Source organism: Chrysemys picta, chromosome 1 (genome assembly GCF_011386835.1).
Source record: "Chrysemys picta bellii isolate R12L10 chromosome 1, ASM1138683v2, whole genome shotgun sequence".
NCBI classification, from domain to species: Eukaryota; Metazoa; Chordata; order Testudines; family Emydidae; genus Chrysemys; species Chrysemys picta.
The window spans coordinates 12140580-12167896 of record NC_088791.1 but is presented as its reverse complement, the minus strand read 5'-3'; the positions used below and the strand labels follow the sequence as shown (position 1 = coordinate 12167896).

Below are 27317 nucleotides of genomic sequence, written 5' to 3'. Positions count from 1 at the left end.
GGACTATGTTTGTTTAGACAGTATTAAAATTGACCCTTTCATAATATATTTTAAACGATTTTGGAAAATGTAGGGATATCAATCCATGTAGGTGGAAAACAATGGATGCCACCAGATCCTTAGGATCTTAAAACTCACAGCCTTGATTGAAAGCAATACTTTCTCATTACGCTTTATTTGTAGCCGGGTGTCTTCTTCAGTGAATCCTTTAAAGGAGCCACAACTCAGACTGAAGCCTCTGTCAGTTGAGAAGGGAATAAAATAAATTTGGGGAATCTTGGTTTATTCCATTAGAGAAGACTCTGAAGTTATGTCCCTCGCTTAACAGATTATTGTTCATTAAGTCCCGACAATGTTCTCAGCTCTGTGCCGGACACAAACAGTGACAGACTGTGATTGAGGGATCACTTGGTGCCAGCTGGCAGAGGGGTGCCCAGGGCTTTCCAGGGATTCCCTGGGTCAAATATGTGCATTATTGTTCACCAAAGAGTGGCATGTGAAGTCTCAACTAAAAGGCAGTAGCCCACTGGTCGGCATAATCATTGCAAAATGTATACACGGACAATATTGACAAAGGCATATATCCGTACTGAAAATTATGTTCTGAAGATCTGGGAGTTAAGGTATTGGGGACAGGGAGGGAGAGCTCAGTGGTTTGAGCATTGGCCTCCTAAACCCAGGCTTGTGAGTTCAATCCTTGAGGGGGGCACTTAGGGATCTGGGGCAAAATCAGTACTTGGTCCCGCTAGTGAAGGCAGGGGCCTGAACTCAATGACCTTTTAGGGTCCCTTCCAGCTCTATGAGATAGGTACATATCCATATATTATAAGGTAGGTCACCAGGAGATGATAAACCTTGGACATGTTCCTTTCAGGCAGGCAGAAACAGACGCTCATCTCTGTGTCTGGCCATATATATATTGTATGTCTTACAATGGATGCCTATTTGCACACAACCCAGATCGCAGTGGAAAGATTGTGAAATCTACAAGAAAGAAAATGTACAGGGGAAAAAACAACAGCAGGGTATGTCCTGATTCTGACTAAAGACAAAGCGTTGCTAGGGATACAAGGAAGCACACAGGATTGTTCACGGAGGCAAGCTGACACCATGTTTGTTGTAGGAAAGTGGGGTTACCATCAGTCTGGCTGGCAAACACTGAAAGGACTTGGGGTGAGCATTGCTCTACAAGGCAGGCGCGTATCTAGTTAACGAAGTCTACGTTCTAGAATGTGTGCTACGATTTTACTTTACTTTGTTTCCAATACTGCTGTTACTTGACTCTGCTTTGTTACATAAACTTACACTTAATTTCACTGCAAACATACCTAAGTGCTGTGTGTTAAGTGGTGCAGTAATCTGAGGTGGAACTGGTAAACTGAGGCGAATTGTTCCTTTGGATGCAGTGGATCTGTGAACCCTGCGAGCGTCCAGTAGAACAGGGGGATGGTCTGAGGGCTCCAGGACCTGAGTGTACCTTTCGCTAGTCTGCAGAGTGACAGTAGGGTCTGTGTAGGCCTAGAAGGGAGCACTTGTGTTGCCCGTGGCTGGTGGGGCTGGGGAGCTGACCCCCCAGCAGGCACAGACAAGACTTCCTCACACTAAGAGCAGGCGGAAGCAGGTGCCTCACAGCCCTGGGTACCCGGGGAAATGTCACACAGACCGTGCCCAGAAGAGCTTGCAATAGGCACAGATAAGGCAAAATGCACTGGGTGACTTGATGGAAGGTGTTTATTTAATGGAGTTAAGCACCCAGGCCCAGATCCCTAAAGGTATTTAGACAACTAACTTTCACTGATGTCTTTGCTTCCACACTGATTTCAATGGGAGTTAGTTCCTAAATATCTTTGAGGAGCTGGGCTCCAATTCCCATTGAATTTCAGTGGGATTTGGGCACATTACTCCCTTAGGCCCCTTTGAAAATCTCAGTTTGTATATTTCCTATACAACCTCTGTTCCAAAATGTTAGGGCATCTGTTAGTTGGCTAGTGTCTCTGATCCTTGCTGAAGATATGGGGTTTTAGGAAAGAGATGAAGAAGGAGAAGACGGTGGGGGGTCTGATGCCCTGTGATAAGAGGCAAGACCTGAGATGTAGGCAGGAGTAAAGTTGTACAGGCCCTTCAAGCATATACAGTCTTGAAGCCAGATTTGTCTTTTGCCCCCACTGCTCCCCTTGGAAGGCTGTTCCGGAGCTTCACTCCTCTGATGATTAGAAACCTTCATCTAATTAATTTCAAGTCTAAACTTCTTGATGGCCAGTTTATATCCATTTGTTCTTGTGTCTACATTGGTACTGAGCTTAAATAATTCCTCTCCCTCCCTGGTATTTATCCCTCTGATATATTTATAGAGAGCAATCATATCTCCCCTCAGCCTTCTTTTGGTTAGTCTAAACAAGCCAAGCTCTTTGAGTCTCCTTTCATAAGACAAGTTTTCCATTCCTCGGATCATCCTAGTAGCCCTTCTCTGTACCTGTTCCAGTTTGATTCATCCTTCTTAAACATGGGAGACCAGAACTGCACACAGTATTCCAGATGAGATCTCACCAGTGCCTTGTATAACGCTACTAACACCTCCTTATCTCTACTGGAAATACCTTGCTTGATGCATCCCAAGACCGCATTAGCTTTTTTTCATGGCCATATCACACTGGTGGCTCATAGTCATCCTGTGATCAACCAATACTCCAAGGTCCTTCTCCTCCTCTGTTACTTCCAACTGATGAGTCCCCAGCTTATAACAAAAATTCTTGTTATTAATCCCTAAATGCATGACCTTGCACTTTTCACTATTAAATTTCAACCTATTACTATTACTCCAGTTTACAAGGTCATCCAGATCTTCCTGTATGATATCCCAGTCCTTCTCTGTATTGGCAATACCTCCCAGCTTTGTGTCTTCCACAAACTTTTATTAGCACACTCCCACTTTTTGTGCCAAGGTCAGTAATAAAAAGATTAAATAAGTTTGGTCCCAAAACTGATCCCTGAGGAACTCCACTAGTAACCTCCCTCCAGCCTGACAGTTCACCTTTCAGTATGACCCATTGTAGTCTCCCCTTTAGCTAGTTCCTTATCCACCTTTCAATTTTCACATTGATCCCCATCTTTTCCAATGTAACTAATAATTCCCCATGTGGAACCGTATCAAATGCCTTACTGAAATTGAGGTAAATTAGATCCTCTCAATACTTGAGATCCTGCTCAACACCTGTGAAGAACAGGCTGTTTTTATTTAGGTGCCCAAACATGATACCCAAGCATGAAAATATTGGGCTTGGTGAAATGCTCAAGGAGATTCAGTTAATTAGTTGCGAAGTTGGTAATAGAATCCAGGAATCCTGGCTCTGAGCCTTATGCTCTGACCATGCTACCTCCAAGACTTTTATGGGGAAAAGATGCTAAATTCCCACTATAGGACAGGGAATGCTCAATGCACTTTTGGCTATTGTTGGTGTCTTTTATAAACGTAAATTATTTAAATGGATTTGTTTTTGTTAGTTGGGTCCAATGATATATCAGGATGGAATGAGCTTGTGATGGAACACACCCCTGTGTTCACACCCTACACGCTATTGTAATAGTCTTTGTACAAGGTATGCCTTGTGAGGTATAATTTGAAAACTCACCACTTGCTGATCAGTAATAGCATGGTAAAGTCCATATAGCCACATTATATGTAATGTTAAGAACATAAGCTGAAATCATGACTGAAATAGGTTTCCCAGATAAGTCTAGAGAGTGATTATACCAGTTTCCCAAAGACAAAGAGCAAGCTGATGCCCCAGCCAGGTCTTAACAAAGTTGATGGGCCCTTACCTACCAAGTGACCATTCTTTGGCAAGAAAGGGGACAGGGACAAAGAGAGCTGCATCTCAGCAAAAAACAGCCAGGAGTCACTTTCCTCCAGCAGACTGCCTGTCACCTGGTTCTCAGCTGGAAATGCTTTTCAAAGAGGGGTTAAAAACTATAAAAAGGAGGGGCAAACACCCCAAGACATCCCTGACTTTCCCTGTCTGTCACTGGCATCAGACCTAAGGGTAGGTCTACACTTACCTCCGGGTCCGGCGGTAAGCAATCGATCTTCTGGGATCGATCCCGGAAGTACTCGCCGTCGACGCCGGTACTCCAGCTCGGTGAGAGGAGTACGCAGCATCGACGGGGGAGCCTGCCTGCCGCGTCTGGACCCACGGTAAGTTCGAACTAAGGTACTTCGAATTCAGCTACGTTATTAACGTCGCTGAATTTGCGTACCTTAGTTGGAAGTGGGGGGTTAGTGTGGACCAGGCCTTTGAAAACAAAGGAAAACAGCGATTGGACTTTGTGGGGAGGGGTCCTGACATGAAGTGTTTTAACCTTGTTAGAAGCATGTGGTGAGAAACTTTGCTTGAATCTTATCTAGTTTGTTAAGTTAGGCACTAAAAAGCATTTTATCTTTGTTCTTCTTGTAACCATTTCTGACTCTTATGCCTCATTGCTTGTACTCACTTAAAATCTCTCTCTTTGTAGTTAATAAACTTGTTTTATTGTTTTATGGAATCCAGCATTGTTAGTTAAAGTGTCTGGGTAACTGTTTCAGGTAATAACTGTTGTGTATTATTCTCTTCATATATTTGGACTGTCCAGGAGAGGGCTGGGCAGTATAAGACATACATTTCAGGGGGGAAATCTGGGACTGGGAGTGTGTTGAGGTCACCCTTTAGTATAACCAAGGCTGTTGATGTGCATTTACACAAACACATCTGGGAGTGACCTGCATGCTGGTGGTTGTTTATGAGCAACCCAGGTTGGAGGCTACAGCAGCAAGGCACTGCAAGGCACCCAAAGTTATAGGGCAGGGGTGACACAGCCCCCCATTGGTCTGGGTTCCACTCTGGTATCTCACAGAGCCTTATCCCAATATGCAGCTACATTATGTCTGATTCAAAGCCCCTTAAAACTCCCATTGATTTCAATGGATTTTAGATCAGGCCCTCTATGCTGGCGCCGTTTTGGTAGGAGATTCTGCCTTGATACTTTGCAATGTGCATTGGTGTCATCTTTCACTGCTGTGTCTGTTGAATGCTGGTTTTTCTGCACTTTGTAATTTTAGGCAAGGTTTTCGGGTTGTTTGTTTTAAACAAAGGAATCGCCGTATTTAATCCATTCTCCAAAATAAAAGTCAAGTGGTTGGAAGGGCTACTGCAGCTCACTACAGAAGAGAAACCTTTTCAGATATCATAGGAGCCTTTGAGGCATAAAAAAATCTGCCCTTTAAAAGCTGCTCTGGACCTAATGGGCCACCTGGATCCATGCCCTTTTAACACCTGGCTTGATGACATTTGTCTCATGAGAGATTCTGCACTGTGTTTGAACTTTATACGCAGTCCCACTGATCAAGAGACACTGTCAGCCAAGGAGAAAGCTTTGCACTACAGGAAAGGCAGCTGCTGTTTCATCTTCCAGGAGCATGGAGGTAAATTAATCCCTGATATAACTCTATTCACTTCAGTGGAGTTACATCAGAGAGAATTTTGCCCTTATGCATTGGCCAATTCATTACCATCCCAGTGTTTGTTTATTTTAGCCATATATTTTCCAGGGCACTAAAAACTGAGAGATTTATTTTGCAAATGATTGTGTCTCTTGGATAAATTGATTTCTCTATGTCGGGTGGCTGGGTAGCTGATGCAGTGAGGAAGTCATGGCTCTTCCTGTTAATATTTTTGTTCTCAGTGACATCTGGAAGTTTATGTTGCACTCGGCTGCTTTTCTTTTTGTGCAACTTTTTATCAAAAGATACTGAATGTATATTTATGAGCTTGTGCCTTGAAGCAAGCCTCTGTTATTTGACATACAGAGCCATAGTCATCCCTGATGAAATTCCATCAAAGCCAGGAATTACACCAGGGATGAATTAGGCCCACAGGCTATTATCTAAGTATATTAATTGCAAAAATCTACATACATACAGTGTTCAAGTGTGAGTAAAATATGCCCAACCACACACTTACTAAATATGTGATGGTCCTTAATCGTAGAGATGGGCCTGATCTAGACCCAAATTCCCCTGAACTTCGGGAAAGTCCACGTACAGATTTAAACTTTGGACTGAGTGGTGCAACCTCTACTCATATTGGGAGACCCTTATACGAGAAGTCCCAATTCACATGAGGAAACACTGTGTGGTTAGTTTTGTGATACAGGTTCTTTTTGCAGAAGCTGTGGCAAGCGGTAAGAAGTTTGTTCTCTGCCTTTATTTCCCTAACGTCTTGGTGCAAAATTGCTCCGGGGAACAACACATCAGAGTTTGGGCTGAGATTTCAGGAAGCAGGGTTTGCCAACATACCATTTGTGACCATCTCTGTTCAAGGACTGGTGTATATGGCGTAAATAAGCCAGTGTGAGTAAAGGTTCACGATCTGGTCCTTACCATATAAAACCTCGAGACATACAGGGAGCTGGGACTGGATTCCAGATCCTTCCTTCAAGACTGTATATTTCTTTTCCCAGCCCTTGTCTCTACTTCCTTAGTGAAAGCAGGGGTGGGGATCACTGCTGTGGTGATATGTAAATAGGACAGACCCAGGGAGCTGAGAGGCAGCATCCTAGCAGAGGTCACACTGGGACGCAGCACCAGGTACAGTAAGAGACATCTTTTCTCTGCCTTTTTCTCCAGTGGTCCAGCTGCTGGAAGGGAGGGGAGTGTGTGGACTCCTAAGGTGAGGGAGATGGAAAGGAGCAATAAAGGCAGCTTTCTGTTGTCATTGGGTGAGCCGGACAGGGAGTGGAGTTTAAAAGCTTTCCATGTGCTCCCCATTCTTTGTTCCCTCCCCTCTGGTTCCTGCTCCTCCCTTCCAGCAGCAGCAGGTGGCCGAGGGCTGGTTCTCCCCCAAGCCCCAATCAACAGTAGGTTGCTGTATCCTTATATTGCCTCTACCCACTCTGGACCCTTAGAGAAAAGACAGGGGGGTTGGGGGGGTTCTTTTACCTGGGAGTATGGGCTCTCTTAAAATGCTGCTCCTTCAAGACCTAGTCTGAATACAGAACTTGCCGTGGTTTACCTTAAATCAGTTTGCAAACTGATTTAGTTAAACTGGTGCAAGTCTGCGTGAAGACACACTTAATTCAGTTTAAGAGTGGTTCACTGCCTATTAATCCATTTTTTTAAAACTGGATTAAGAAAAATCAAAATGAACTACTTTTAAACCAAAATAAGTGTCTAAACCAAAACTCATACCAATGTCACCCAATTGGTTTATAAAACCACCTTTAGTTAAACTGGTTCCAGTTGGTTGCACACACCCAAGTATTTAAAATTGACTTGATGATGAATAGGAGGAGGATGCTAATTAATAATAATACCGAGCTCTTACATAGTGCTTTTCATCAGTAGATCTCAAAACACTTTACAAAGGAGATCAGTATCATTATCCCCATTTCACAGATGGGGAAACCGAGGCACAGAGCACTGAAGTGACTTACCCAAGATCACCTGTCAGGTCAGTGGCTAACCCAGGAATAGAGCCCAGGTCTCCTAAATCCCAGTCCAGTGCTGTGGTTTCTGTTGCTTCTGTGTGATATATAAAGAAGTCATGGAAGTATTTTTATGAATATTTGTAAAGCATTTGTAGATTATCTGAAGTAAGAGGCTGTGGAAGTGTAAAGTATTATTGTTATGGAGGGAGTCACCAGATGGTACCATTACACACAGCATGCAAGCAGTGTATATTCTTTGAAGAATGCTGTATTGTAATTAGTTTTTTTGACATAGCTTCTTTTAAAGGAAAGCTGTTGCAAACAGCAAGCGAGTTTGTTCTCTGCCTTTATTTCTCTAATTCCAATCCATACTTGGTGCAGAGTTGCTTCCTGGGAACCAGGTATTGGCTTTTGGGTGGAGATTTCAGAAAGTGGGGGTTTTCCTGCTTGCCGTTTGTGACTACCTCTGTTCATGGATTCATGTATATTGTGTAAATAAATGAGTTACAGTAAGGGTACACCCCCTCACTCTGCGTCATTGATTTTTCCTTCAACGGGAAACCAACCTGGAGGGTCCTGACCTCTGCTAACGCTTGGCAGAGGGGCAATATTATTATCCCACAATGCACTGAAACATGCTTTCTATTTTTAATTTTCTTATTCCATTAAATTAACATTTTATAAGAGGAAAAGTTAAGGATGGTTATTGTTAAACAAAACTCACCTTGAGTAAAGAGTCCAAGTTGACGTGGTGTATAAACTGATAGTTATAAGACTAAGAAAGATGGGTGAGGTTCTTTTCCATTTTTATGGTCACAATGGGGATAAAGCTTTCCCCATAATGGCTTCTCCCAGCTGCTCCAAGTCCGTGTGGGTTTGGGCACTGGAACTGAAGACAGGCAGCCTTTCTCCTGTCCTCTCGGTCACCCTTCTGCTGGCACCCAGGCAGTGTGGAGGAGCAAACTGTCTGATTCAAATGCGGAGAGGGCTAAAGCCGGATCTAAAGAAAGGAGTAGATTGGGACAAAGAGGCTGGTGAGACTTGGACTAAAGAGTGGGGGCAAGTATGATTGGCACTGGCTGGGCAGTTTTATGGTAGGCCTCAAAGATATCTCACCTCCTAGTAAGATGTGTCTCCTATCATAAGCGTTGACGCCATAGGTGCTCCAGGGCTCAAGCACCCAAGGAAAAAAAAAATAGGGGTGGTCAGCACCCACCAGCCACAGCTGTTCAGCAGCGGGCAGGAGGCGCTCGGGGGAGGGCAGAGAGCAGTGAGCAGCAGGCAGGCCGGGGCCTCAGGGAAGGGAGTGGAGCAGGGTGCGGGAAGAAGTTGAGTGAGTGCAGGGCCTCTAGGGAGAGGGGCAGAGTAGGGGCAAGGCCTCAGGGCAGAGTGCAGACATGCCAAACCTGTGAAAAAATGCAGAAATTGCCCTTGTTTTTGGCTTAATTGGCTTGTGAGTTGCTTGTTGGCAAGTTTTTGGCTTGTAACTTGTTTGGCTTGTAGCTTGTTGCTCCTTTTTTCTGATCAGCTCCCAGCATACGGGGCAAAGGGGGCAAGCAGGGGCAAGGGCGGGAGAGAGTCAGGGGTGCACAGCAGGCCCACCACAGTCCCAGACTGCATGCCGGGAGGATCTAGTCACATAGAGTGTTGGGGTTCTTAGGGATTGGCTTGTTTTGGCCTCGTTTTGAAATGGGATTCGCTTGATTTCTGGCTTATTGTGAAAGTCAGGGTGCTTATTTAACATGTGAAAGTTGGCAATTGTGGTGGAGTGGGGATGGAGCACCCACCGGGAAAAATAGAAGTCAGCACCTGTGTCTCCCATGTCACATTTTCCTGCCCCTATTTCCTTCAGTGTTTCTGGCTTTGATGGAGTAATTGTGAGGGAAACCAGTGATTATCCTCCCACAGAAGCCTAGGTTCTGTGACTCCGGTCTCATTTCCTCCACAGAAATGATCTAGCCGCCGGTTTCTTGTTTGGGTTCAGAGTGAATAAGCATGGAATTGCTTTACTTGTTTTGGTTTCATCGTGGAAGACAAAGAAGTTTAGAGGCAGGAATGTTGGAAAAATAATTTTGACCGAGACAATATTAGGGCCTGATTCATAACTGCATTACTGCAGATTAACGCCAGTGTAACTCCACTGATTTTTAATGGACTTGATTCTTATTTACACTAAGTCACTTTACATCACTGTGGCAGAATAAAAAGGTCTTTAAGTGGGCACAAATTACATTTAAATCTAGTTCAAGGGCCCCTTCTCGCTTGCATGGTGGCCTTGGCATAAATGAGAATCGGGCCCATTCTGTCGCATCCTCTCAGGTGGACATCCCGATACGTCTAAATTCATAGATTCTAGGACTGGAAGGGACCTCGAGAGGTCATCAAGTCCAGTCCCCTGCCCTCATGGCAGGAGCAAATACTGTCTAGACCATCCCTGATAGACATTTATCTTTTCCATTAACAGAGAATGGCCAGGTGTACGTCCAAAAGAAGCCCACCATGTACCCACCCTGGAACAGCACGTTCGATGCCCATATCAACAAGGGTAGGGTCATGCACATCGTTGTGAAGGACAAAAGCGCGGAAATGGTTTCAGAAACCACCGTCGAACTCAACGTACTGGCGGACAGGTGCAAGAAGACCAATGGGAAGACAGAAATATGGGTAAGCGCTTTGGGTTCTTAACACCACTGATGGCTTGTTAGAGATAACTGTTATGGAATAAGGGGAGGCGCTAGGTGCATACCAGATTTCAAATGTAAGTGATATGCCAAAAAAAAATTGTCTGCCGTCCAAGGAACACATGTGGAGTCATCTTGTGTATTGCTTGATGGAAAGCATTCCATGAACATCAGAAAGAGCAACCTAATGCTCTTATATTAACTGTCGCTGCTATATTAAAACTTATACCTTATATTAGCAAGGATTCTGGCTCCTATGAGTCATGCAGACAAAATAGCTTTGCTTAGACAATCCTTTGGGGGCAGATAGTAATATGAGTGACTACATATGAATTATCTTAGGTGCCCTAGAGAAATGCTCTTAACATTTAATCTTTCTAATATCAATGAACGGATTCCCCGCTGCATCACTTCAGTGTTGTATCACTGTGACTCCATTAAGCATCAGTGGTGTAAATCTGAAGTAACGCAGTGATGAAACAGGCTCGAAGTATTAATTAGGTGGCATGATAATCCCAGCAGGCAGGCTGCAGGTAATACAGTTTAGCCAATAGGATTTTTGTGATTGCCGTGCTCTTAATAGGGACATGACATTTGGAGAAATGTTAAATTACTTGAATCGCCGGTAGTTTTTCCTGTCAGTTTTCAAGCTAACTTGCAGAGGCACCGACTTTCTGATTTCCCGGAGGGTGCTCACCCCCACTCTGTCCCAGGCCCTGCCCCCACTCCACCCTTCCCCCAAGGCCCTACCCCTTCCTAGCTTGTTCCACCCCCTCCCCCGAGTGCACCCCACCCTCACTCTGCCTCTTCATGCCCCTGCTCTTCCTCCCCTCCCCAGCTCCTCCTGCCCGCTGCTGAACAGCTGATCCTTGGCTGGTGGGAGGCACTGGGGAGAGGGGGAGGAGCTGATTGGCGGGACGCGCCAGTGGGTGTTGAGCCCCCACTATTTTTTTTCTGTGGGTGCTCCATCCCCGGAGCACCCACAGAGTCGGCACCTATGCTAACTTGTAAGATTTACCCCTAGGGTGACATTTTCAAAAGCACCTAATTTCTATTTTAAAAACAGTTTGGGTACTTCAGAGCCTACGGGTAGATAGAGCCTAAGAGGATGTCTGCACAGCAAAGAAAAACCCACAGCTGGCCCATGCCAGCCAACTCGGGCTCGCGAGGCTCAGACAGTGGGGCTGATTCATTACTGTGTAGACCGCTCGGGGGGTTGTTTTTTCAGCAGAAATCCTTCAAAAACAAAATGGAAAATTTCACGTTGGGTCGAATCAAACTTTCCTTGAGGTTTTTTTTTACTTTTTCTAAATGCCGAAAAATTTCATTTGGGGTCAACCTGAAACAATTAAAAAAAAATAAAAAACGTTTTGATTCAGCCAGCAAACCAAAAATAGCGCTAGGCACCTAACTCCCATGAAAGCCTATGGGAGTTAGGCACTTACAGCCAAATTTGCAAAAGTGCTGGGAATGATATGTTCTCTTGATGGAAGCTGGTGGATACCGAGCTCCTTTGGAAAATCTCAGCCTTTTTTATTATTTTATTCATACTTAGAATCATAGAATCATAGAATATCAGGGTTGGAAGGGACCTCTAGCGGTCATCTAGTCCAACCCCCTGCTCAAAGCAGGACCAATTCCCAACTAAATCATCCCAGCCAGGGCTTTGTCAAGCCGGGCCTTAAAAACCTCCAAGGAAGGAGATTCCACCACCTCCCTAAGTAACGCATTCCAGTGTTTCACCATCCTCCTAGTGAAATAGTGTTTCCTAATATCCAACCTGGACCTCCCCCACTGCAACTTGAGACCATTGCTCCTTGTTCTGTCATCTGCCACCACAGAGAACAGCCGAGCTCCATTCTCTTTGGAACCCCCTTTCAGGTAGTTGAAGGCTGCTATCAAATCCCCCCTCATTCTTCTCTTCTGGAGACTAAACAATCCCAGTTCCCTCAGCCTCTCCTCATAAGTCATGTGCTCCAGACCCCTAATCATTTTTGTTGCCCTCCGCTGGACTCTTTCCAATTTTTCCACATCCTTCTTGTAGTGTGGGGCCCAAAACTGGACACAGTATTCCAGATGAGGCCTCACCAATGTCGAATAAAGGGGAACGATCACGTTCCTCGATCTGCTGGCAATGCCTCTACTTATACAGCCCAAAATGCCGTTAGCCTTCTTGGCAACAAGAGCACACTGTTGACTCATATCCAGCTTCTCGTCCACTGTGACCCGTAGGTCCTTTTCTGCAGAACTGCTACCTAGCCATTCCGTCCCTAGTCTGTAGCAGTGCATGGGATTCTTCCGTCCTAAGTGCAGGACTCTGCACTTGTCCTTGTTGAACCTCATCAGGTTTTTTTTGGCCCAATCCTCTAATTTGTCTAGGTCCCTCTGTATCCGATCCCTACCCTCTAGTGTATCTACCACGCCTCCCAGTTTAGTGTCATCTGCAAACTTGCTGAGAGAGACTTATGTATGTTCTAGCATGCTGTTCCCAAGCCTCTGATGAGAAGCAGCATAGTCCTATACCCATATTGTCTGTCTCTCCTCCCACAACCCTCCTATACACTTTGTTCTCCGGTGTACTTTGTTGTCCAGTAATTACCGTGTCTAATAATGAACAAACCAAAACCAAGCATTTATTGCCAGTTATTGAACTCTGTGTGGAAATTCATTCTTTTCTTGCCAGCTGAGATTATTGCTAGACTTTAGCTTTGCGTTCGCTCAAGCATCTGACGTGATTGCCATGAAGTAGTATTGCTGTCTAACATCTACACTTTTTTTCTTTCGCCTTGTCTCAACCAGCTAGAATTGAAACCTCAAGGGAGAATGCTAATGAGTGCAAGATATTTCCTGGAAATGAGTGGCAAGTGACACTATTTATTGATTAATTGATTTGATTTCTGGTTATGTGGGGCAGACAAGTCATCTTCAGATAAACACCTACCATTTAAAATAATGCTCACTTCAATACTGGTGATTCACCTATAGACTTGTATTGAGATTATTGCAATGGGTTGAATGCGGCTCCACTATGAAGAGCAATTCGTATAGCATTGCGGGGTTCCATGCTTGCTGTCCCTCAGTTATTTGCATTCAAATCTGCTAGCTTTACCAGTAAAAAAGTGGATTCTCTAACTGCCAGCCCTACATATGCATTCCCTTAAGCCAACTAGGATAGACCCAAAAGAAAAAAGGACCTAATTCCAGATCCAGCTCCCATCCAGGACAGTGGAAAGACTCCCACTGATGTCAAAGGTTTGGACTAGCCCCATATAGAGATCCTAGCTGAAAAATGTATACATTAAGAATATATTGGTTTGGAACAATCTCAACATAAAGGGATGGCAACATGCATAAAACACATTTTCATCTTTTGACCTTAATGACAAAACTCCCATTGACTTTGATGGCTGCAGGATGGGAGGACTAGATGGAGAGGTAACAACCTGAACTTAGAAAGATCTTCCAATGAGACAATGAAAATAATTCATTAGGAAGCGTGTGTACGTTGGTACTTTTCCTCATCAACTCCTACCTCTGATGGGTAGTAAGGCTTTTGCTGTCACGCTGTATCAGGTCAGCATTGAAACAGAAGTCTTAACACATCATAGGGGATAACCTTTAGGGAAGTTAGGTGTATAGTTCATCTCTGAATTGCACAAGGTCAGAATCAATACTTCAGTGCAGGCTACGTCCTACAGAATACTTAGGTGAATTGTTGCACAATCCACTATGTGGCTATTATTATATTATTTAGCAAGGGTTGGGGTTTTTTCCTCGCAAAGCTTGCAGAATCACGCTAACTGTGAATATTTTCATGAATACAGCATATAGGAAAGCAGTACTGGCCTGGTAGAATGACAAGGAATATGCAAAAGGAATCTTTCAGCAAATTATATATAATTCTAACCACTTTTTTCAGGGCACAATTCTGTGTAAATTGAAAATCTTACACCTGAGCACTCATGTCAAGAGTCGAAAGGTCTATATTTTTGAAAACCGCTTCATTAATATTTACCCCATGGCCCTGATCTAACTCCCATAGTTGGATCAAGCCCTACATTTTTGTAGTATTACAGATTGTAGTTTGAACTGCAAAGAAACTGCATCTGAAAGAGCACCCGCTGGGTTTTAAAAAAACATGCTTAAAAAATACTTCCTCTTGTTTATGCAACACTTAGTATTTTAACTGTTCGTTTCTCTTAAGATCTTGATTCAGATCAAGGTGCCATCAGTGAGGTCAACAACATCCCAAAGAGATACTTGTGACTGTTTTCCAGGCACATTCTCTCCTTTACCTCTAATCCAAGGCCAGCACTTCCATACTGCTGGGGCATTAGCTCAATTCTGAATAGAGGGACGTGCACGACTTACTGAACCACACAAACCACTTCCTTCAAAGCTTAGGGTTTCCTTGGAAATCTCCCACCCAAATACTAACCAGACCCAGCCCTGCTTCGTTGGTGAAAGCCAACAAGAGGAGAAGACAAGAGCTTGTCTGTATTAACACATTCTGCTTCTGCGGGCTATAGAGATCAGAAAGGGTTCAATGTCTTTTTATTTTAAGAAAATTATTTGCTGGAAACAATACATTAAATAATTCCTATGCTCTGCATATTATGAATTAGCGTTAGCAACAATTCATTGGTCCCTGTTGTCTTGTAATTCAGCATATTAAGCCAATTCCAACCTTTGGAAACATATATTTAGAAGCATGGGGCTGTAGTTTGGGGGGGGATTATCATGTAATATTGCTTGCCACAGAATGAAATAGCCTTTTTCTAATAATAAATAGGATCACCCAAGATTCTAGAATTTAAATGTAAACACATATGGGAAACAAACACACTATTTAAAATATGGGTAGAGGTGGGAGGAAAGTCAGATAGGAGGGCTCAAGGCATTGGCTATAGGATCTAGAATTTTCTCTCTTAAGTCATCAGCTCAGCGCTAGTTCAAGTCAGTAGAAACCAAAATTCTGGGGTCCCAGGTGAAATAAGGTGGTCTCAGTCCATTTCCTAGTGGATAGTTCTACCGGCACAATTGACCTTATTATTAACACTAGCTAGCAAGACTGAACATGGATTGAACAGACATGGAAACGGAACTGTTTTCTTGCCGGTAGATGTGCTCTACCCGCTATTCTGATCAGGGCTGAGTTACACTGGGGATGCACCATGAAGGACCCCTACACTGTCATGGTAGCAAACAGTTCAATCCACTTCATCATTAGAGTTGGTCGGGAAAATTCCAATGCAACAGTAATTTGTCAGAATTTGCCAATTCATCAAAAATAAAATATTTCACGGAGATGGTTCAATTTCACCAACGTTCCAATGGAACCCAGGCAGTGTTTTCTGCCAGCTCACCCACCGGGCTCCTTGGCAGCCTGTCCGATGGGCTGCTGGGGACCTCAGGGCTTCCATGGTCCACGGCTCCAGTGTCGCATACTAGGCAGACTGCTTCAGAGTCAGAGACTCCAGAGATTCAGGGGCCACCTGGTGGGCTGCTGGGGACCCCACGGTTTCCAGGGTGCACAACTTCCAGACAGCCCATCAGCAGATTGACCCAGAGCTGGGGATCTTTTTCAATGAGAATTTTGACATTTTGGGGTTTCGTTCCCAGTTGGAACGAAATATAAAAATCCTCCCTGAACCGGAATGACCTTTTTCCACCCAGCTTGGATTATCATTGTGAATTTTGCCAGCTGTTCCCCCCCACCACCCTTTTTCCTCTCCTAGGTCATGCCCCCCATCATATGTTCACATTGTAAATGCTGAAAGGATCTTCTACCAGTAGTTTCACAGCAGCAAATTGGTATTTAAACTGATTAACTGCTTATTTGGAGGACTTTCCCTTTCTGTTTTAAGGTGGTAGAATGAAAGCCCTCACGAAACAGACATGGGCACTCTGTCTGCTTCATTTCTAACCAGAGGATTCGTGTGTAATCTCTTATAAGTTTTATACTAAGTATCTGGGTTAAAGAGTTTGGTGTCACATTAGTGGCTTCCATGAGCATAGTTACAGAGAGGAGGCGAGAGGATAGGGCTGGGACTCAGGCCTGCTGGATTCTATTCTCAGCTATACAGCCGCTGTCCTTAGGCAAGTCATTTAACTTCTCTGTGTCCCAGTTCCCCATCCGTCAAATGAGAGTAATACCTGCCTCGCCAGGGTGGTGTGTGGCTTCTTGTATTAATGCTTGTAAAGCACTCTGAGATTCTCCAGTAAACGACAGCTCAGAACACAGAGTATAAATACATTGTAAGTATAGTGAGTGTATACACACACTGTAGTTATACTGTACATACACTGTATATACTTATACTGTATATATCCACACACATACACAATAACTGAATTTCGTAATGAACTTTTATGTCTCCTTTCTTCCCAGATGCTAAAGAGCTGATTGACTGCGAGACAGAGGGGTTTTTCTCCTTGCATCAGCGCCGGGGAGCTATCAAGCAAGCCAAAATTCACAACGTCAAATGTCACGAGTTCACTGCTACCTTTTTCCCGCAACCCACATTCTGCTCTGTCTGCCATGAGTTCGTCTGGTACGTACAATGATTCAGTGTTTCCTCCACCTTTCATTCTGAAACTCATTGTCTGTTGTGTTAACTGGCTGCCCTTCCATAAGCAATCTGTGACTATGAATGAATGAGAGTTGGTGTGACGGGCTGGATCACAGAATCCCCCTTGGGAGCTGCCACCCGATGTACCAAGACTACCTCTGCTCCTGCTTTCCCTGCCAGCTCGGGACTCCAGCACCCTGTCTTGCTGAGCCAGACATGCCCGTCTGCTCCAGCACAGACCCAGGGTCTGAATTACTTGCCCCAAAGCTGCAGGTTTACCTGAAAGCAGCTAACAGAAGTGTTCCTGTCTTTAACACTCAGATGTCCAACTCCCAATGGGGTCTAAACCCAAATAAATCTGTTTTACCCTGTATAAGCTTTATTCATAAATTGTTCGCCCTCTCTAACACTGATAGAGAGATATGCACAGCTGTTTGCTCCCCCAGGTATTAATATATACTCCTGAGTTAATTAACAGGTAAAAAGGGATTTTATTAAATACAGAAAGTAGGATTTAAGTGGTTCCAAGTAGTAACAGACAGAACAAAGTAAGTCACCAAGCAAAATAAAATAAAATGCGCAAATCTATGTCTAATCAAACTGAATACAGATAAGATCCTCACCAGTTCCAGAATGCTCCCTTTTACAGACTAATCTCCTTTTAGCCTGGGTCCAGCAATCACTCACACCCCTTGCACACTGTCCTTTGTTCCAGTTTCTTTCAAGTATCCTGGGGGAGGAAGGCTCTCTCTTTAGCCAACTGAAGACCAAATGGAGGGGTCTCCCAGGGGTGTAAATAGACTCTCTTGTGGGTGGAGACCCCCTCCTCACTCCTATGCAAAGTCCAGCTCCAAGATGGAGTTTAGGAGTCACCCGGGCAAGTCACATGTCCATGCATGACTCACAGTTTTTACAGGTAGCATCCATTGTTTACATGCTACCTTGAACATCCTCAAGTAGACTTCTTATGTAGATTGGAGCATTCCAAGATCCATTGTCCTTTAAGTGTTTTTTGATTAGGTACTTAATTTCAACATTCCTTTCTCCAGGAACTGACCAAATGCTCTACTAAGGTTATTTAGAAATCAAGCCAGTCCCCAGCCAACATTCATAACATTCATAACTTCGAATACAAAAATGATACATGCATACAAATAGGATTAATACATTCAATAGATCATAACCTTTGAGATATGTTACATGGCATATGTAGCATAAAACACATTCTAAGCATATTTCCATAAAGCCTTATGGGAGGTACCGTCACAGTTGATGCAAGTGAGGTGCGTTCAAGTCTTCCCTGGATCACAGCCCAGTGTAATTCAGCATGTACGTGTGTATACAGATGTCCCCAGGCACGTCTGTTATACACTAGACACTAATCATCATCTCAGGAGAACCTATTCCTCCAAACATCAGTGAAGAAACATTATTACTGCTCACCATTAAGACGCCTGACCCCACAACTCTCACTCCCATACTTGACTCCAATGGGCCTTTTCAGTGAGAGTTTGTCTGAGCAGGGCCCAATCCAGCTCCTATTTAAGATAGTCTGGCACAAATCCCCAAAGGTATTTAGCCTCTCAGCTTCCTTTGAAATCAATTGGAGTTAGGTGCCTAACTATCTCTGAAGATCTGGGCCTGAGAATCTTTCCATTGACTTTAATGGGAGTGGGATCAGGCCATTAGGACTGGAAACTGAGAAAAGGCCTCCGGATTTGGGGCATTGGAACTGTTTGAAGGAGTAAAGACTCCTCGTGTGAGTAAGTGTCACGGTATCAGGCCCTTTATCCGTTACATGTAGGGGCTACATGTTTCATTCCCGGGATATGACACACACAATGGTCATGTTTCTAATTGCATTTGCACCAGTGTGAACATTCACTCCTATCTTTTACTTTTTATGCAGTGACTAAAAGACACAAGTTTCTAATAAACAGTTTCCCATTAACTGATGCAAAATTAAAAGTTGTAAAGTGCACAAAAACTGCTGTGAGGGCCGCAGGCAGTCATTCTAACTACTAGCTGAAGTGAATAAAGATACTTAATCTAGATAAGCCCCACAGGAGCTAATAAAAATCAATGTGGTTTTATTCAATTTTCATTGCATAAATACTGCTGACATTAGCGCTCTGAAAATTCAAAAGTAACCAGTTTTGTGTTTATTCCAGGGGTCTTAACAAACAAGGCTACCAGTGCAGGCGTAAGAAGCTTTATTTTATTACTATCATTATTTATTCCGTTGTTTTTTTAAATGGCATTTTTCCTAATATGGTGACTTCTCTGTTCTTTCAGAATGCAATGCTGCCATTCATAAGAAGTGTATTGATAAAGTAATAGCTAAGTGCACAGGGTCAGCAATCAACAGCAGAGAAACAATGGTATGTGTCACATTTCGACGTAGGGATTTTATTCTGATCTTTCTCATGCTGATGTAAATCAGGAGTAACTCCAGCGAAGTCACTAAAGTCACTGATGTAGAATGGGTGGAAGGGATCAGATTGCTTGCACCTTCCTAATCGGTCACACAATCTCTTATTTGTGATGCACTCAAATTTAATAACTGAATTTGCAATATTTAGATGAAGACTGGATGTCTTCCATTGGTCCTGCTTTGAGCAGGGAGTTGGACTCGATGACCTCCTGAGGTCCCTTCCAATCCTAATATTCTATGATTCTAAAAGAGATGCTGTACCTCAGATAGAAGTTATGGGCATGAGGGAGACATTATTGGGTGAAATTTGTTGGCCTTTATGATGCAGGAGGTCAGACTCAATGATCATAATGGTCCCTTCCGGCCTTAAAATTGAGGAATTTACCATTTCAAGAGTGTATATATTATCCAAAATTTGCAGATTGTTAATAGGAGATGTGTATATTGACAAGTTCCCCTTTATTATATTTTTATCTTGTCTTTCATCATAGAATCACAGGGTTAGAAGGGACCTCAGGAGGTCATCTAGGCCAACCCCCTGCTTAAAGCAGGGCCAATCCTGAGACAGATTTTTGCCCCTGATCCCTAAGTGGCCCCCTCAAGGATTGAACTCACAACCCTGGGTTTAGCAGGCCAATGCTCAAACCACTGAGCTATCCCTCCCCCCGTCATTGTTCCAGGGAGCATTCCCCTACCCTGTGCAAAAAGGAGAGTAAGCTGCCATTTCCGCCTTGATGTTAAAACTACATTTTTCTTAGTTGATTTCATCCCACAGCTCCTATTTATACCCATGTAGCATTTCCCTTCATCAGCTCTGATCCCTCCATGGTGTTTACACCCTTCAAACTCTTTAGGCTGTTATTCTCAAAGCTAACTAGTGGGTTTAGCCACACAATTCCCATTGACAAAGATGGGAGCTTTGTGGCAAAATCCCCTACTTGGCTTTGTAAATCTATAGACAATTTCCTCTTTTTGGTCAATTCCAATAACAAAGATGCAGCACTGGCATGGATGTCACTTTTTTTCCTACCTTGTTTTCTATGTACAATATATTGCTTATTCCCAAGGATTTCCCCCCCCTGGGCATGGTAAAAACCCTGGCAACTAATAATAAGGCTGCCAAAAACCACAGTGATGGGCAGCAGTCTAATCCCCTAAAATAGATAGAATAATATGGATGATGAGTACTACATTTTTTTAATTCAGCGCTGATGTAGAGTGGGCAGTATTTTCACAGTGTCTTTTTTTCTTGCAGTTCCACAAGGAGAGGTTTAAGATAGATATGCCTCACCGGTTTAAGGTCTACAACTATAAGAGCCCGACATTCTGTGAGCACTGTGGCACGCTTCTTTGGGGCCTGGCGAGGCAAGGGTTAAAGTGTGACGGTGAGTCCCGCTGCTCTGCAAATGTAGACGGAATGGGCCTTTATAAGGCTGCTCTCCTGAGGAGCTGCAATCTAAGGGCCAAATCCTGTTTACGTTACACATGCAAATACCTCCTTAGTAGTTGGGAGCATGGGGACATGCTGAGGGCAGAGCCCAAGGATCTCCCCCCACACACACAACAGGATCATTTTGGGGGGGATACACAAGGATGCATGATCCATAGGGCTGAAGAGTGGATCCACATCTGTCCACAGGCTTAGGGAGGAAAATGCCCGCATGCATCCTCCAGCCTGTGGCTTATTCAGGTTGGACCAGCACAGTGAGTATGCACCAATAGGATTTAACTGGTGCTTAGGCCTTGAGCTACAGAGGGCTTCACAGGGGCAAATTTCACCCTCAGCTGTTGGCTCAGGCCAATAGAAGTGCTCTGCCTCGTGTCAAACAAATGCTGTTTATAATGCAAACCTCCCCAGGCTCTGATCACCTCATAAACTTCTTCCTTTCAGCATGTGGGATGAACGTCCATCACAAGTGCCAGACAAAAGTGGCAAACCTTTGTGGAGTTAACCAGAAACTAATGGCCGAAGCACTGGCAATGATAGAGAGCACCCAGCAGGTACAACAGCTCGTGGGCTGAAACGGCATGGTATAGTGGATAGGGTGCTGGTGTGGCATTCAAGAGACCTGGGTGCTAGTCTACTGACACGCTGTGTGAGCTGGGGCAAATCATTTCACCCTCTGTGTCCCCTTCCACTCTGTCTTGTCTATTTGGATTGTAAACTCTTCGGGGCAGGGACTGTTTCTAACTCTTTGTGTGAACAGCATGCCACACAATGGGACCCAGATCTTGTTTGGGGCCTCTAGCCATGGCTGTAATATATATATATATATATATATATATATATATATATATATATATATATATATATATATATATATATATATATATATAACAACACGGAGACTCAAACTCTTCCACAGTGTGTTGCTTTAAAGAAACAAAGACTCCAAAAACATGAGCTACCTAATGCGTTCAGTCAATTACTTTAGTTTGTAGCCACCTCCTTGTCTTTCTGTAATTACGACTGTGCGGATTAAGCAGGTTTAATAAGATACCTGTGCGTGTAGGCATTTTCAACCTAAACATCGCTCCTTTTTTGCTTGTGACCCAGGCTCGCTGTTTGCGTGACACTGAACAGATCTTCAGAGAAGGACCTATTGAAATTGGCCTTCCCATTCCTATGAAAGAAGTAACTCTGCTTCACACTGTGCCAGCACCTGCAACTGGGAAAAGAGGTAGCTCTCCAATTATGTGTATTCACGGTGCCAATTATTTAAACTGTTAGCCGGAGACAATGATAATAATGAACTTAGTCCATTCATAGTACAGGGAAACAGACATCCTATGTATTACGTATATAAGCCATGCCCACTCTGTGCTCTGTCCCCCTCTGGTGGTGGCTTTCATCTCCCCCTGACCAGGAAGCGCTTCCCAGCTAGATTCCATGTATGGACCATCACTTGTAATGCTGATGTCTCTGGATGGGTTGTTGACAGCAGGGATCAAACCTGGGAAATCCATAAATGAGCCGCTATTACTTGAGCTGAAAGACCCACCTCTCTGAGCCAAGGCCTAGCCGCCACCAGAAGGAGACAGAGAGTCGCACCGAGTGGGTGTGGCTTACACTTACAAGAGGTTCCTTCCAAGCCTCACGTGATGTCATGATTCTGACATAGAAGCACGGACATGATTTATGGCTTAGACCTAGTCAGCAACAATTCCAGTGCATGCTCCCAATAATGGAGTTTCCACAAAATAACTCACTCAGGTGATGTGTTCATTAGTCAATACAAAGCAACATCTGTCACTTCTAGAGTCATGCCTCTACCAAAACATATCCCTCTCATCCACACTCTGTCATACCTACCCTCAAACTATTCCCAGCCACTCCATAGAGGGGCAACTAATCCCCCTGGTCCCAGTGCAATTCCCTTCTACCTCTCCATAGACATGTGCCCTAACCCATCCATTTCTGTCCTCCAGTGACATGAACCACAAAGCACCACACACACTGCTGGCAAAATCTTCCCCAAATCCTCCTTTAGGTCAGGTATCCCAATACCCACCACTTCCCCCACCCACAACCATATTCATCAGAACCTCAAGAAGAAACGTCACCCACTGTTTAGTTCAAACTATCTGCTCACCACTGAAAATTCATATCCCGGTTTTATTATTTTCTCTGTGTTACGGCTTACAGCTACTGAAAGAGCAATGCTCTCGACAGGTAGCAGCTTCATAATCGTTTAAATTTTTATTTACTTATTTATTTATTATTTTAGTACTGCAGGCATGTTGTTATAGTCTTAACTAATTATGCTGATTACAGAAACTGCTGCAAGCGTTTCCGTGTTGTGTTTATCTTACCTGTGTACCCTGCACGTGGTTGGCACGCTACACTCTGCTGTTGACATGTGTACTTGGTCCAAGAACTGGCTTAATTAATTTTGTTTCACTTTACCCTTTTCTCTCCTCTCTTGGATGATATTTGTACTTAGCTTTGTGAACATCCCTGCAGGTAATGACCATTGATGCTATGAGCCTTTGTGAGTGTGGCCCACCTTCATAGCATGGCCAAATCGCACATTTCAGAACAATCTGCACTCGTGTACAAAAAATGACCATTTGGGGGGAAATCTTTCAAAGACACAAATGGCAATTAGGTGCTGAAGAGCTTGTCTACACCGGGACACTCAAGAAGGTGAATCCAAATTAATGTTTAAAGTGGATTAGTTAAACCACATTAAATCCCGGCACGGACAGTATAATTCAGAATTAAAGTGGCCTTAATTTGATGTGTCTTAATTCACTTCCAAAGTGTGCTTCAAGTTCACATCTTTAGTTAATTTGGATTAATTTTCCTGGATGTCCCCATGTAGCCATGCCATCATTCCCATAGAAAGTCAATGGAAAATCTCCACCTTACTCACCCAAAAGCTGACCTAAACATCAAAATGTGGGTTTTAAGTGGAATCTTTCAGCTCCCACATTTGGAAATTACCTCCCCCTGTGAACCACAATAGCTTTTATTCCTTTTAGTATTAGCAGTGAAGATTTCAAATTCAAAAGAAATCAGAGCAAATTGGCCCAGATTCTTAGTGGTGTAAATCACTGTAGCTGCTGTGACAAAGTTCCTCCTCTATCTTGGTGGGTCCTGCGCTTATTGGCGGATTTTCTTGTCTCAGAGATTCACCATGTGGGTTGGGGAACAGCCCAGAGACCTTCCCCTCTGGGAGAACCCACAGTCCAGATCAATTGGGAGGTTTGGGGGGAACCCGGGCTCGCCCTCTACTCCGGGTTCCAGCCCAGGGCCCTGTGGACTGCAGCTGTCTATAGTGCCTCCTGTAACAGCTGCATGACAGCTGCAACTCCTTGGGCTACTTCCCCATGGCCTCCTCCAAACACCTTCCTTATTCTCACCACAGGACCTTCCTCCTGGTGTCTGATAACGCTTGTGCTCCTCAGTTCTCCAGCAGCACAGCACACCCTCTCACTCTCAGCTCCTTGTGCCTCTTGCTCCCAGCTCCTCACACTCGCACCACAAACTGAAGTGAACTCCTTTTTTTTAAAACACAGGTGCCCTGATTAGCCTGCCTTAATTGACTCTAGCAGCTTCTTAACAGGTGTCCTAATTAGCCAGCCTGCCTTAACTGGTTCTAGCAGGTTCCTGATTACTCTAGTGCAGCCCCTGCTCTGGTCACTCAGGGAACAGAAAACTACTCATCCAGTGACCAGTATATTTGCCCTCTACCAGACTTCTTTACCCCACTGGTCTGGCTCTGTCACACTGCATTGAAGTGAACGGTGTGACACTGATTTACACCCGGTGAGGATCTATTAATAAAATGATTGAGTTTTGGCTTGACAAAGCCCTGGCTGGGGTGATTTAGTTGGGGATTGGTCCTGCTTTGAGCAGGAGGTTGGACTAGATGACCTCCCGAGGTCCCTTCCAACCCTGATATTCTATGATTCTATGAGTTGCATGGTAAATTTAAGAATTACAGTATATGCTATGCCTACCAAATTCAAGTATCATTGTGACTGGATAATTGAGATCAGGGTGCATACATGCTAATCTGCAGTGCTAATGTGCACCTTGACGTGAAAGAACTGCATTTGGAAATAGCCAACAGGAGGCCAGACAAGGAAGCTCCCCTTGTCCTTCCTGCTGTGAAGCAGCATTCCATGACAGCATGCTCTATGTTACCGGAGAGAAGGTTCAGGTGGGCAGGGCAGGGTACCAGGGTAGGGTAAGAGCATAGGCCTGTGGATCTGGGCTGGAGCCCAGTGACCTGGAAAGAGGATTCTGTTCCCCTCCCCAGTTGACCAATGTGGGGAACCCTTGCACATTGTCTTCCAGCCTTTGAGCTGGGAATTTGCCCAAGGGGAGTTCAGCGCACAAGTCCCAATGACTTTCACTGCACTCCTAACTCACATTGACCTGCTGGAAAATCCCACCTTTGGTCCATAGTGCCTATTATTACCTTGGCATCCAAGGGCTGTAGCACAACTTATGAAATACAGCTCATAGAATGGGTAGCACAGAAACCACCTCTCCTGCAAGCTTTAAAATACATGTGTTAGGAACAAAAGCAAAACTAAACCAAAGCTTAAACCCAATAAAGGCCTGAACACTGGGCTCCCAGCTTGGATTCCAGTGGAACGGTGAGAAGAGCACAGTGTTTCCTTTCCAACCTTGCTATAATTATCCATGGCAGTGTGAAGCTGTTGCAAAAAAAGCAAACATGATTCTGGGATGTATTAACAGGTGTGTTGTGAGCAAGACATGAGAAGTCATTCTTCCGCTCTACTCTGCCCATTAGGAAAAAGTTCCTAACTGTCAGGGTGGTTAAACACTGGAATAAACTGCCTAGGGAGGTTGTGGAATCTCCATCTCTGGAGATATTTAAGAGTAGGTTAGATAAATGTCTATCAGGGATGGTCCTGCCAGGACGGCAGGGGACTGGACTCGATGACCTCTCGAGGTCCCTTCCAGTCCTAGAATCTATGAATCTATTAATCTATGGCCTTATCGCCTTAAGATCGCATTGCTCTGCATGAGGGCTGCACATGGAGACCATTGGGAAAATGAAGCTTGTGCAGAATGCTGCAGCCTGCTTATGAAAGCAGAGTTGCCGATCAGAAGCACGTTATACCAATGCTCTGGAGTCTTTGTGATGACTACCGTCTTGGTCAACACCAGAGGCCTCTCACACCAGAAGCATGAATCTCTACAGCTTGAGTAATAAGTAAAAGGAAGAAAACAGTGAGCAATTCTTCTCCATGTCCACTCAGAGTAGGACAAGAAGTAATTGGCTTAGTTTGCAGCAAGGGAAATTTAGGTTCGATATTAGGAAAAACTTTCTAACGTTAAGGATAGTGAAGTACTGGAGGAGGTTACCAATGGAGGTTGTGGAATCCCTATCATTGCAGGTTTTTAAGAACGTGTTGGACAAACACCAGTCCAGGGTGGTCTAGGACAGTGTTTCTCAAATGCGGCCACCGTGGCCACATGCAGCTACCAGGGGCTTTTCTTGCGGCCACAACCTCCTGGGCTGTGATGGAGGGCGAGGCAGGGGGAGCAGCAGCTCCTCCCCTTCCCTGGTGCTCCTGGATGCCTTGGTGTTGGTTGCTGGGGCTTCCAGCCAGGGTTGGGCCCTGCCCCCCTCTGGAGATGCCTGGGGCACAACACTGGAGGAGCAGCCGGTGAGTTCCCCACCTTCTCTGGGGTGGTGGGGACCAGGCTTTGGGCTTCAGCCCGGGAGTGGTGTGGAGGTAGGCTCTGGCCACAAGGGTTCAGGCTCCAGCTCCGGGCTCCAGCTCTGTGGCTTTGGGTTCCATCCCCTAGCCACGGGGCTTCAGGTTCCATCCCCCGGCTGCCTCCCCCAGCCAACCCTCCCCCACCCCAGCCCCTGCTATTGCCTCCCCCAACCTCTCATCCAGGGCTTAATTTGTCTCCAGGCTTGCCAGGGCTGAGTAAGTCTGCTGTGAAAAATGATACTTATATGTTTGTTAATATCACTTTTCACAGCAGACTTACTAGCTAGCCATAAATAAATTACAGTGATTTGGACGTATATATGTGCAAATGTCTTTGTTTTTCCTAAAGCTAATTAAGTATTTTAGGTGAAAGTGGCCACCAGCAAGAGTTGGTCGCCGCACTCTGAGGCCACCAAATCATTTGTCATGAGAACGCCTTGTCTAGGTATATTTGGTCCTGCCTCTGCGCAGGGAACTGGGCTGGGTGACCTCTTGAGGTCTCGTCCAGCCCAACATGTCTGTGATTCTTTGACTCTAAAGAGCCAGACTTGCATCCTTTGTGAATTGGCCCCAGTGGAGGATGTCTGACATACGCCGATCAGAGGATTACATCTGCAGTGGCTTGCCGTTAGTTTCTAGTTGGAGTTTGGGACCGGGCTTGGGACCGGATTACCTAAGGCACCATCTCTTCCCCGGTGGATATTTATTTTATCTGTCAAGGTGGGCTGAGCAATCCTCTATATGGTATTGCGTGTTTGAGTTTGTGGGATAGGTTCAGTAAGGAATAAATTCCTATACAGGTTTTGATAAATCTAAATAAATAGAATACCTAGGAAACTCTTGAAAGTCCCACTCCAGGAACTGACAGCAAAGGCAGCCAACCTGATCTGAACGTCTGGGATAGGAGCATGAAGTATAAACAGTGTCTCATCTGTTTCACACAGCAACCTTGGCAATGGACTTGCA

General features: G+C 44.5%; 1 protein-coding gene across 3 annotated transcripts in view; it reads left to right on the top strand.

The window, feature by feature from the left end:
• PRKCQ (protein kinase C theta) overlaps positions 1 to 27317 on the top strand; it is an 88817-nt gene that overhangs the window by 24680 nt on the left and 36820 nt on the right. For 2 of the 3 annotated variants that reach the window (XM_005291929.4, XM_024106346.3), the window contains 8 exons: positions 9923 to 10122; positions 12939 to 12999; positions 16531 to 16693; positions 18883 to 18914; positions 19007 to 19092; positions 20401 to 20530; positions 21037 to 21146; positions 21703 to 21826. In XM_005291929.4, the coding sequence (XP_005291986.2) occupies positions 9923 to 10122; positions 12939 to 12999; positions 16531 to 16693; positions 18883 to 18914; positions 19007 to 19092; positions 20401 to 20530; positions 21037 to 21146; positions 21703 to 21826 (906 nt within the window). Of the gene's footprint in view, positions 1 to 9922; positions 10123 to 12938; positions 13000 to 16530; positions 16694 to 18882; positions 18915 to 19006; positions 19093 to 20400; positions 20531 to 21036; positions 21147 to 21702; positions 21827 to 27317 lie in introns of those variants that run through there. The other variant, XM_024106347.3, reaches the window with a different exon arrangement.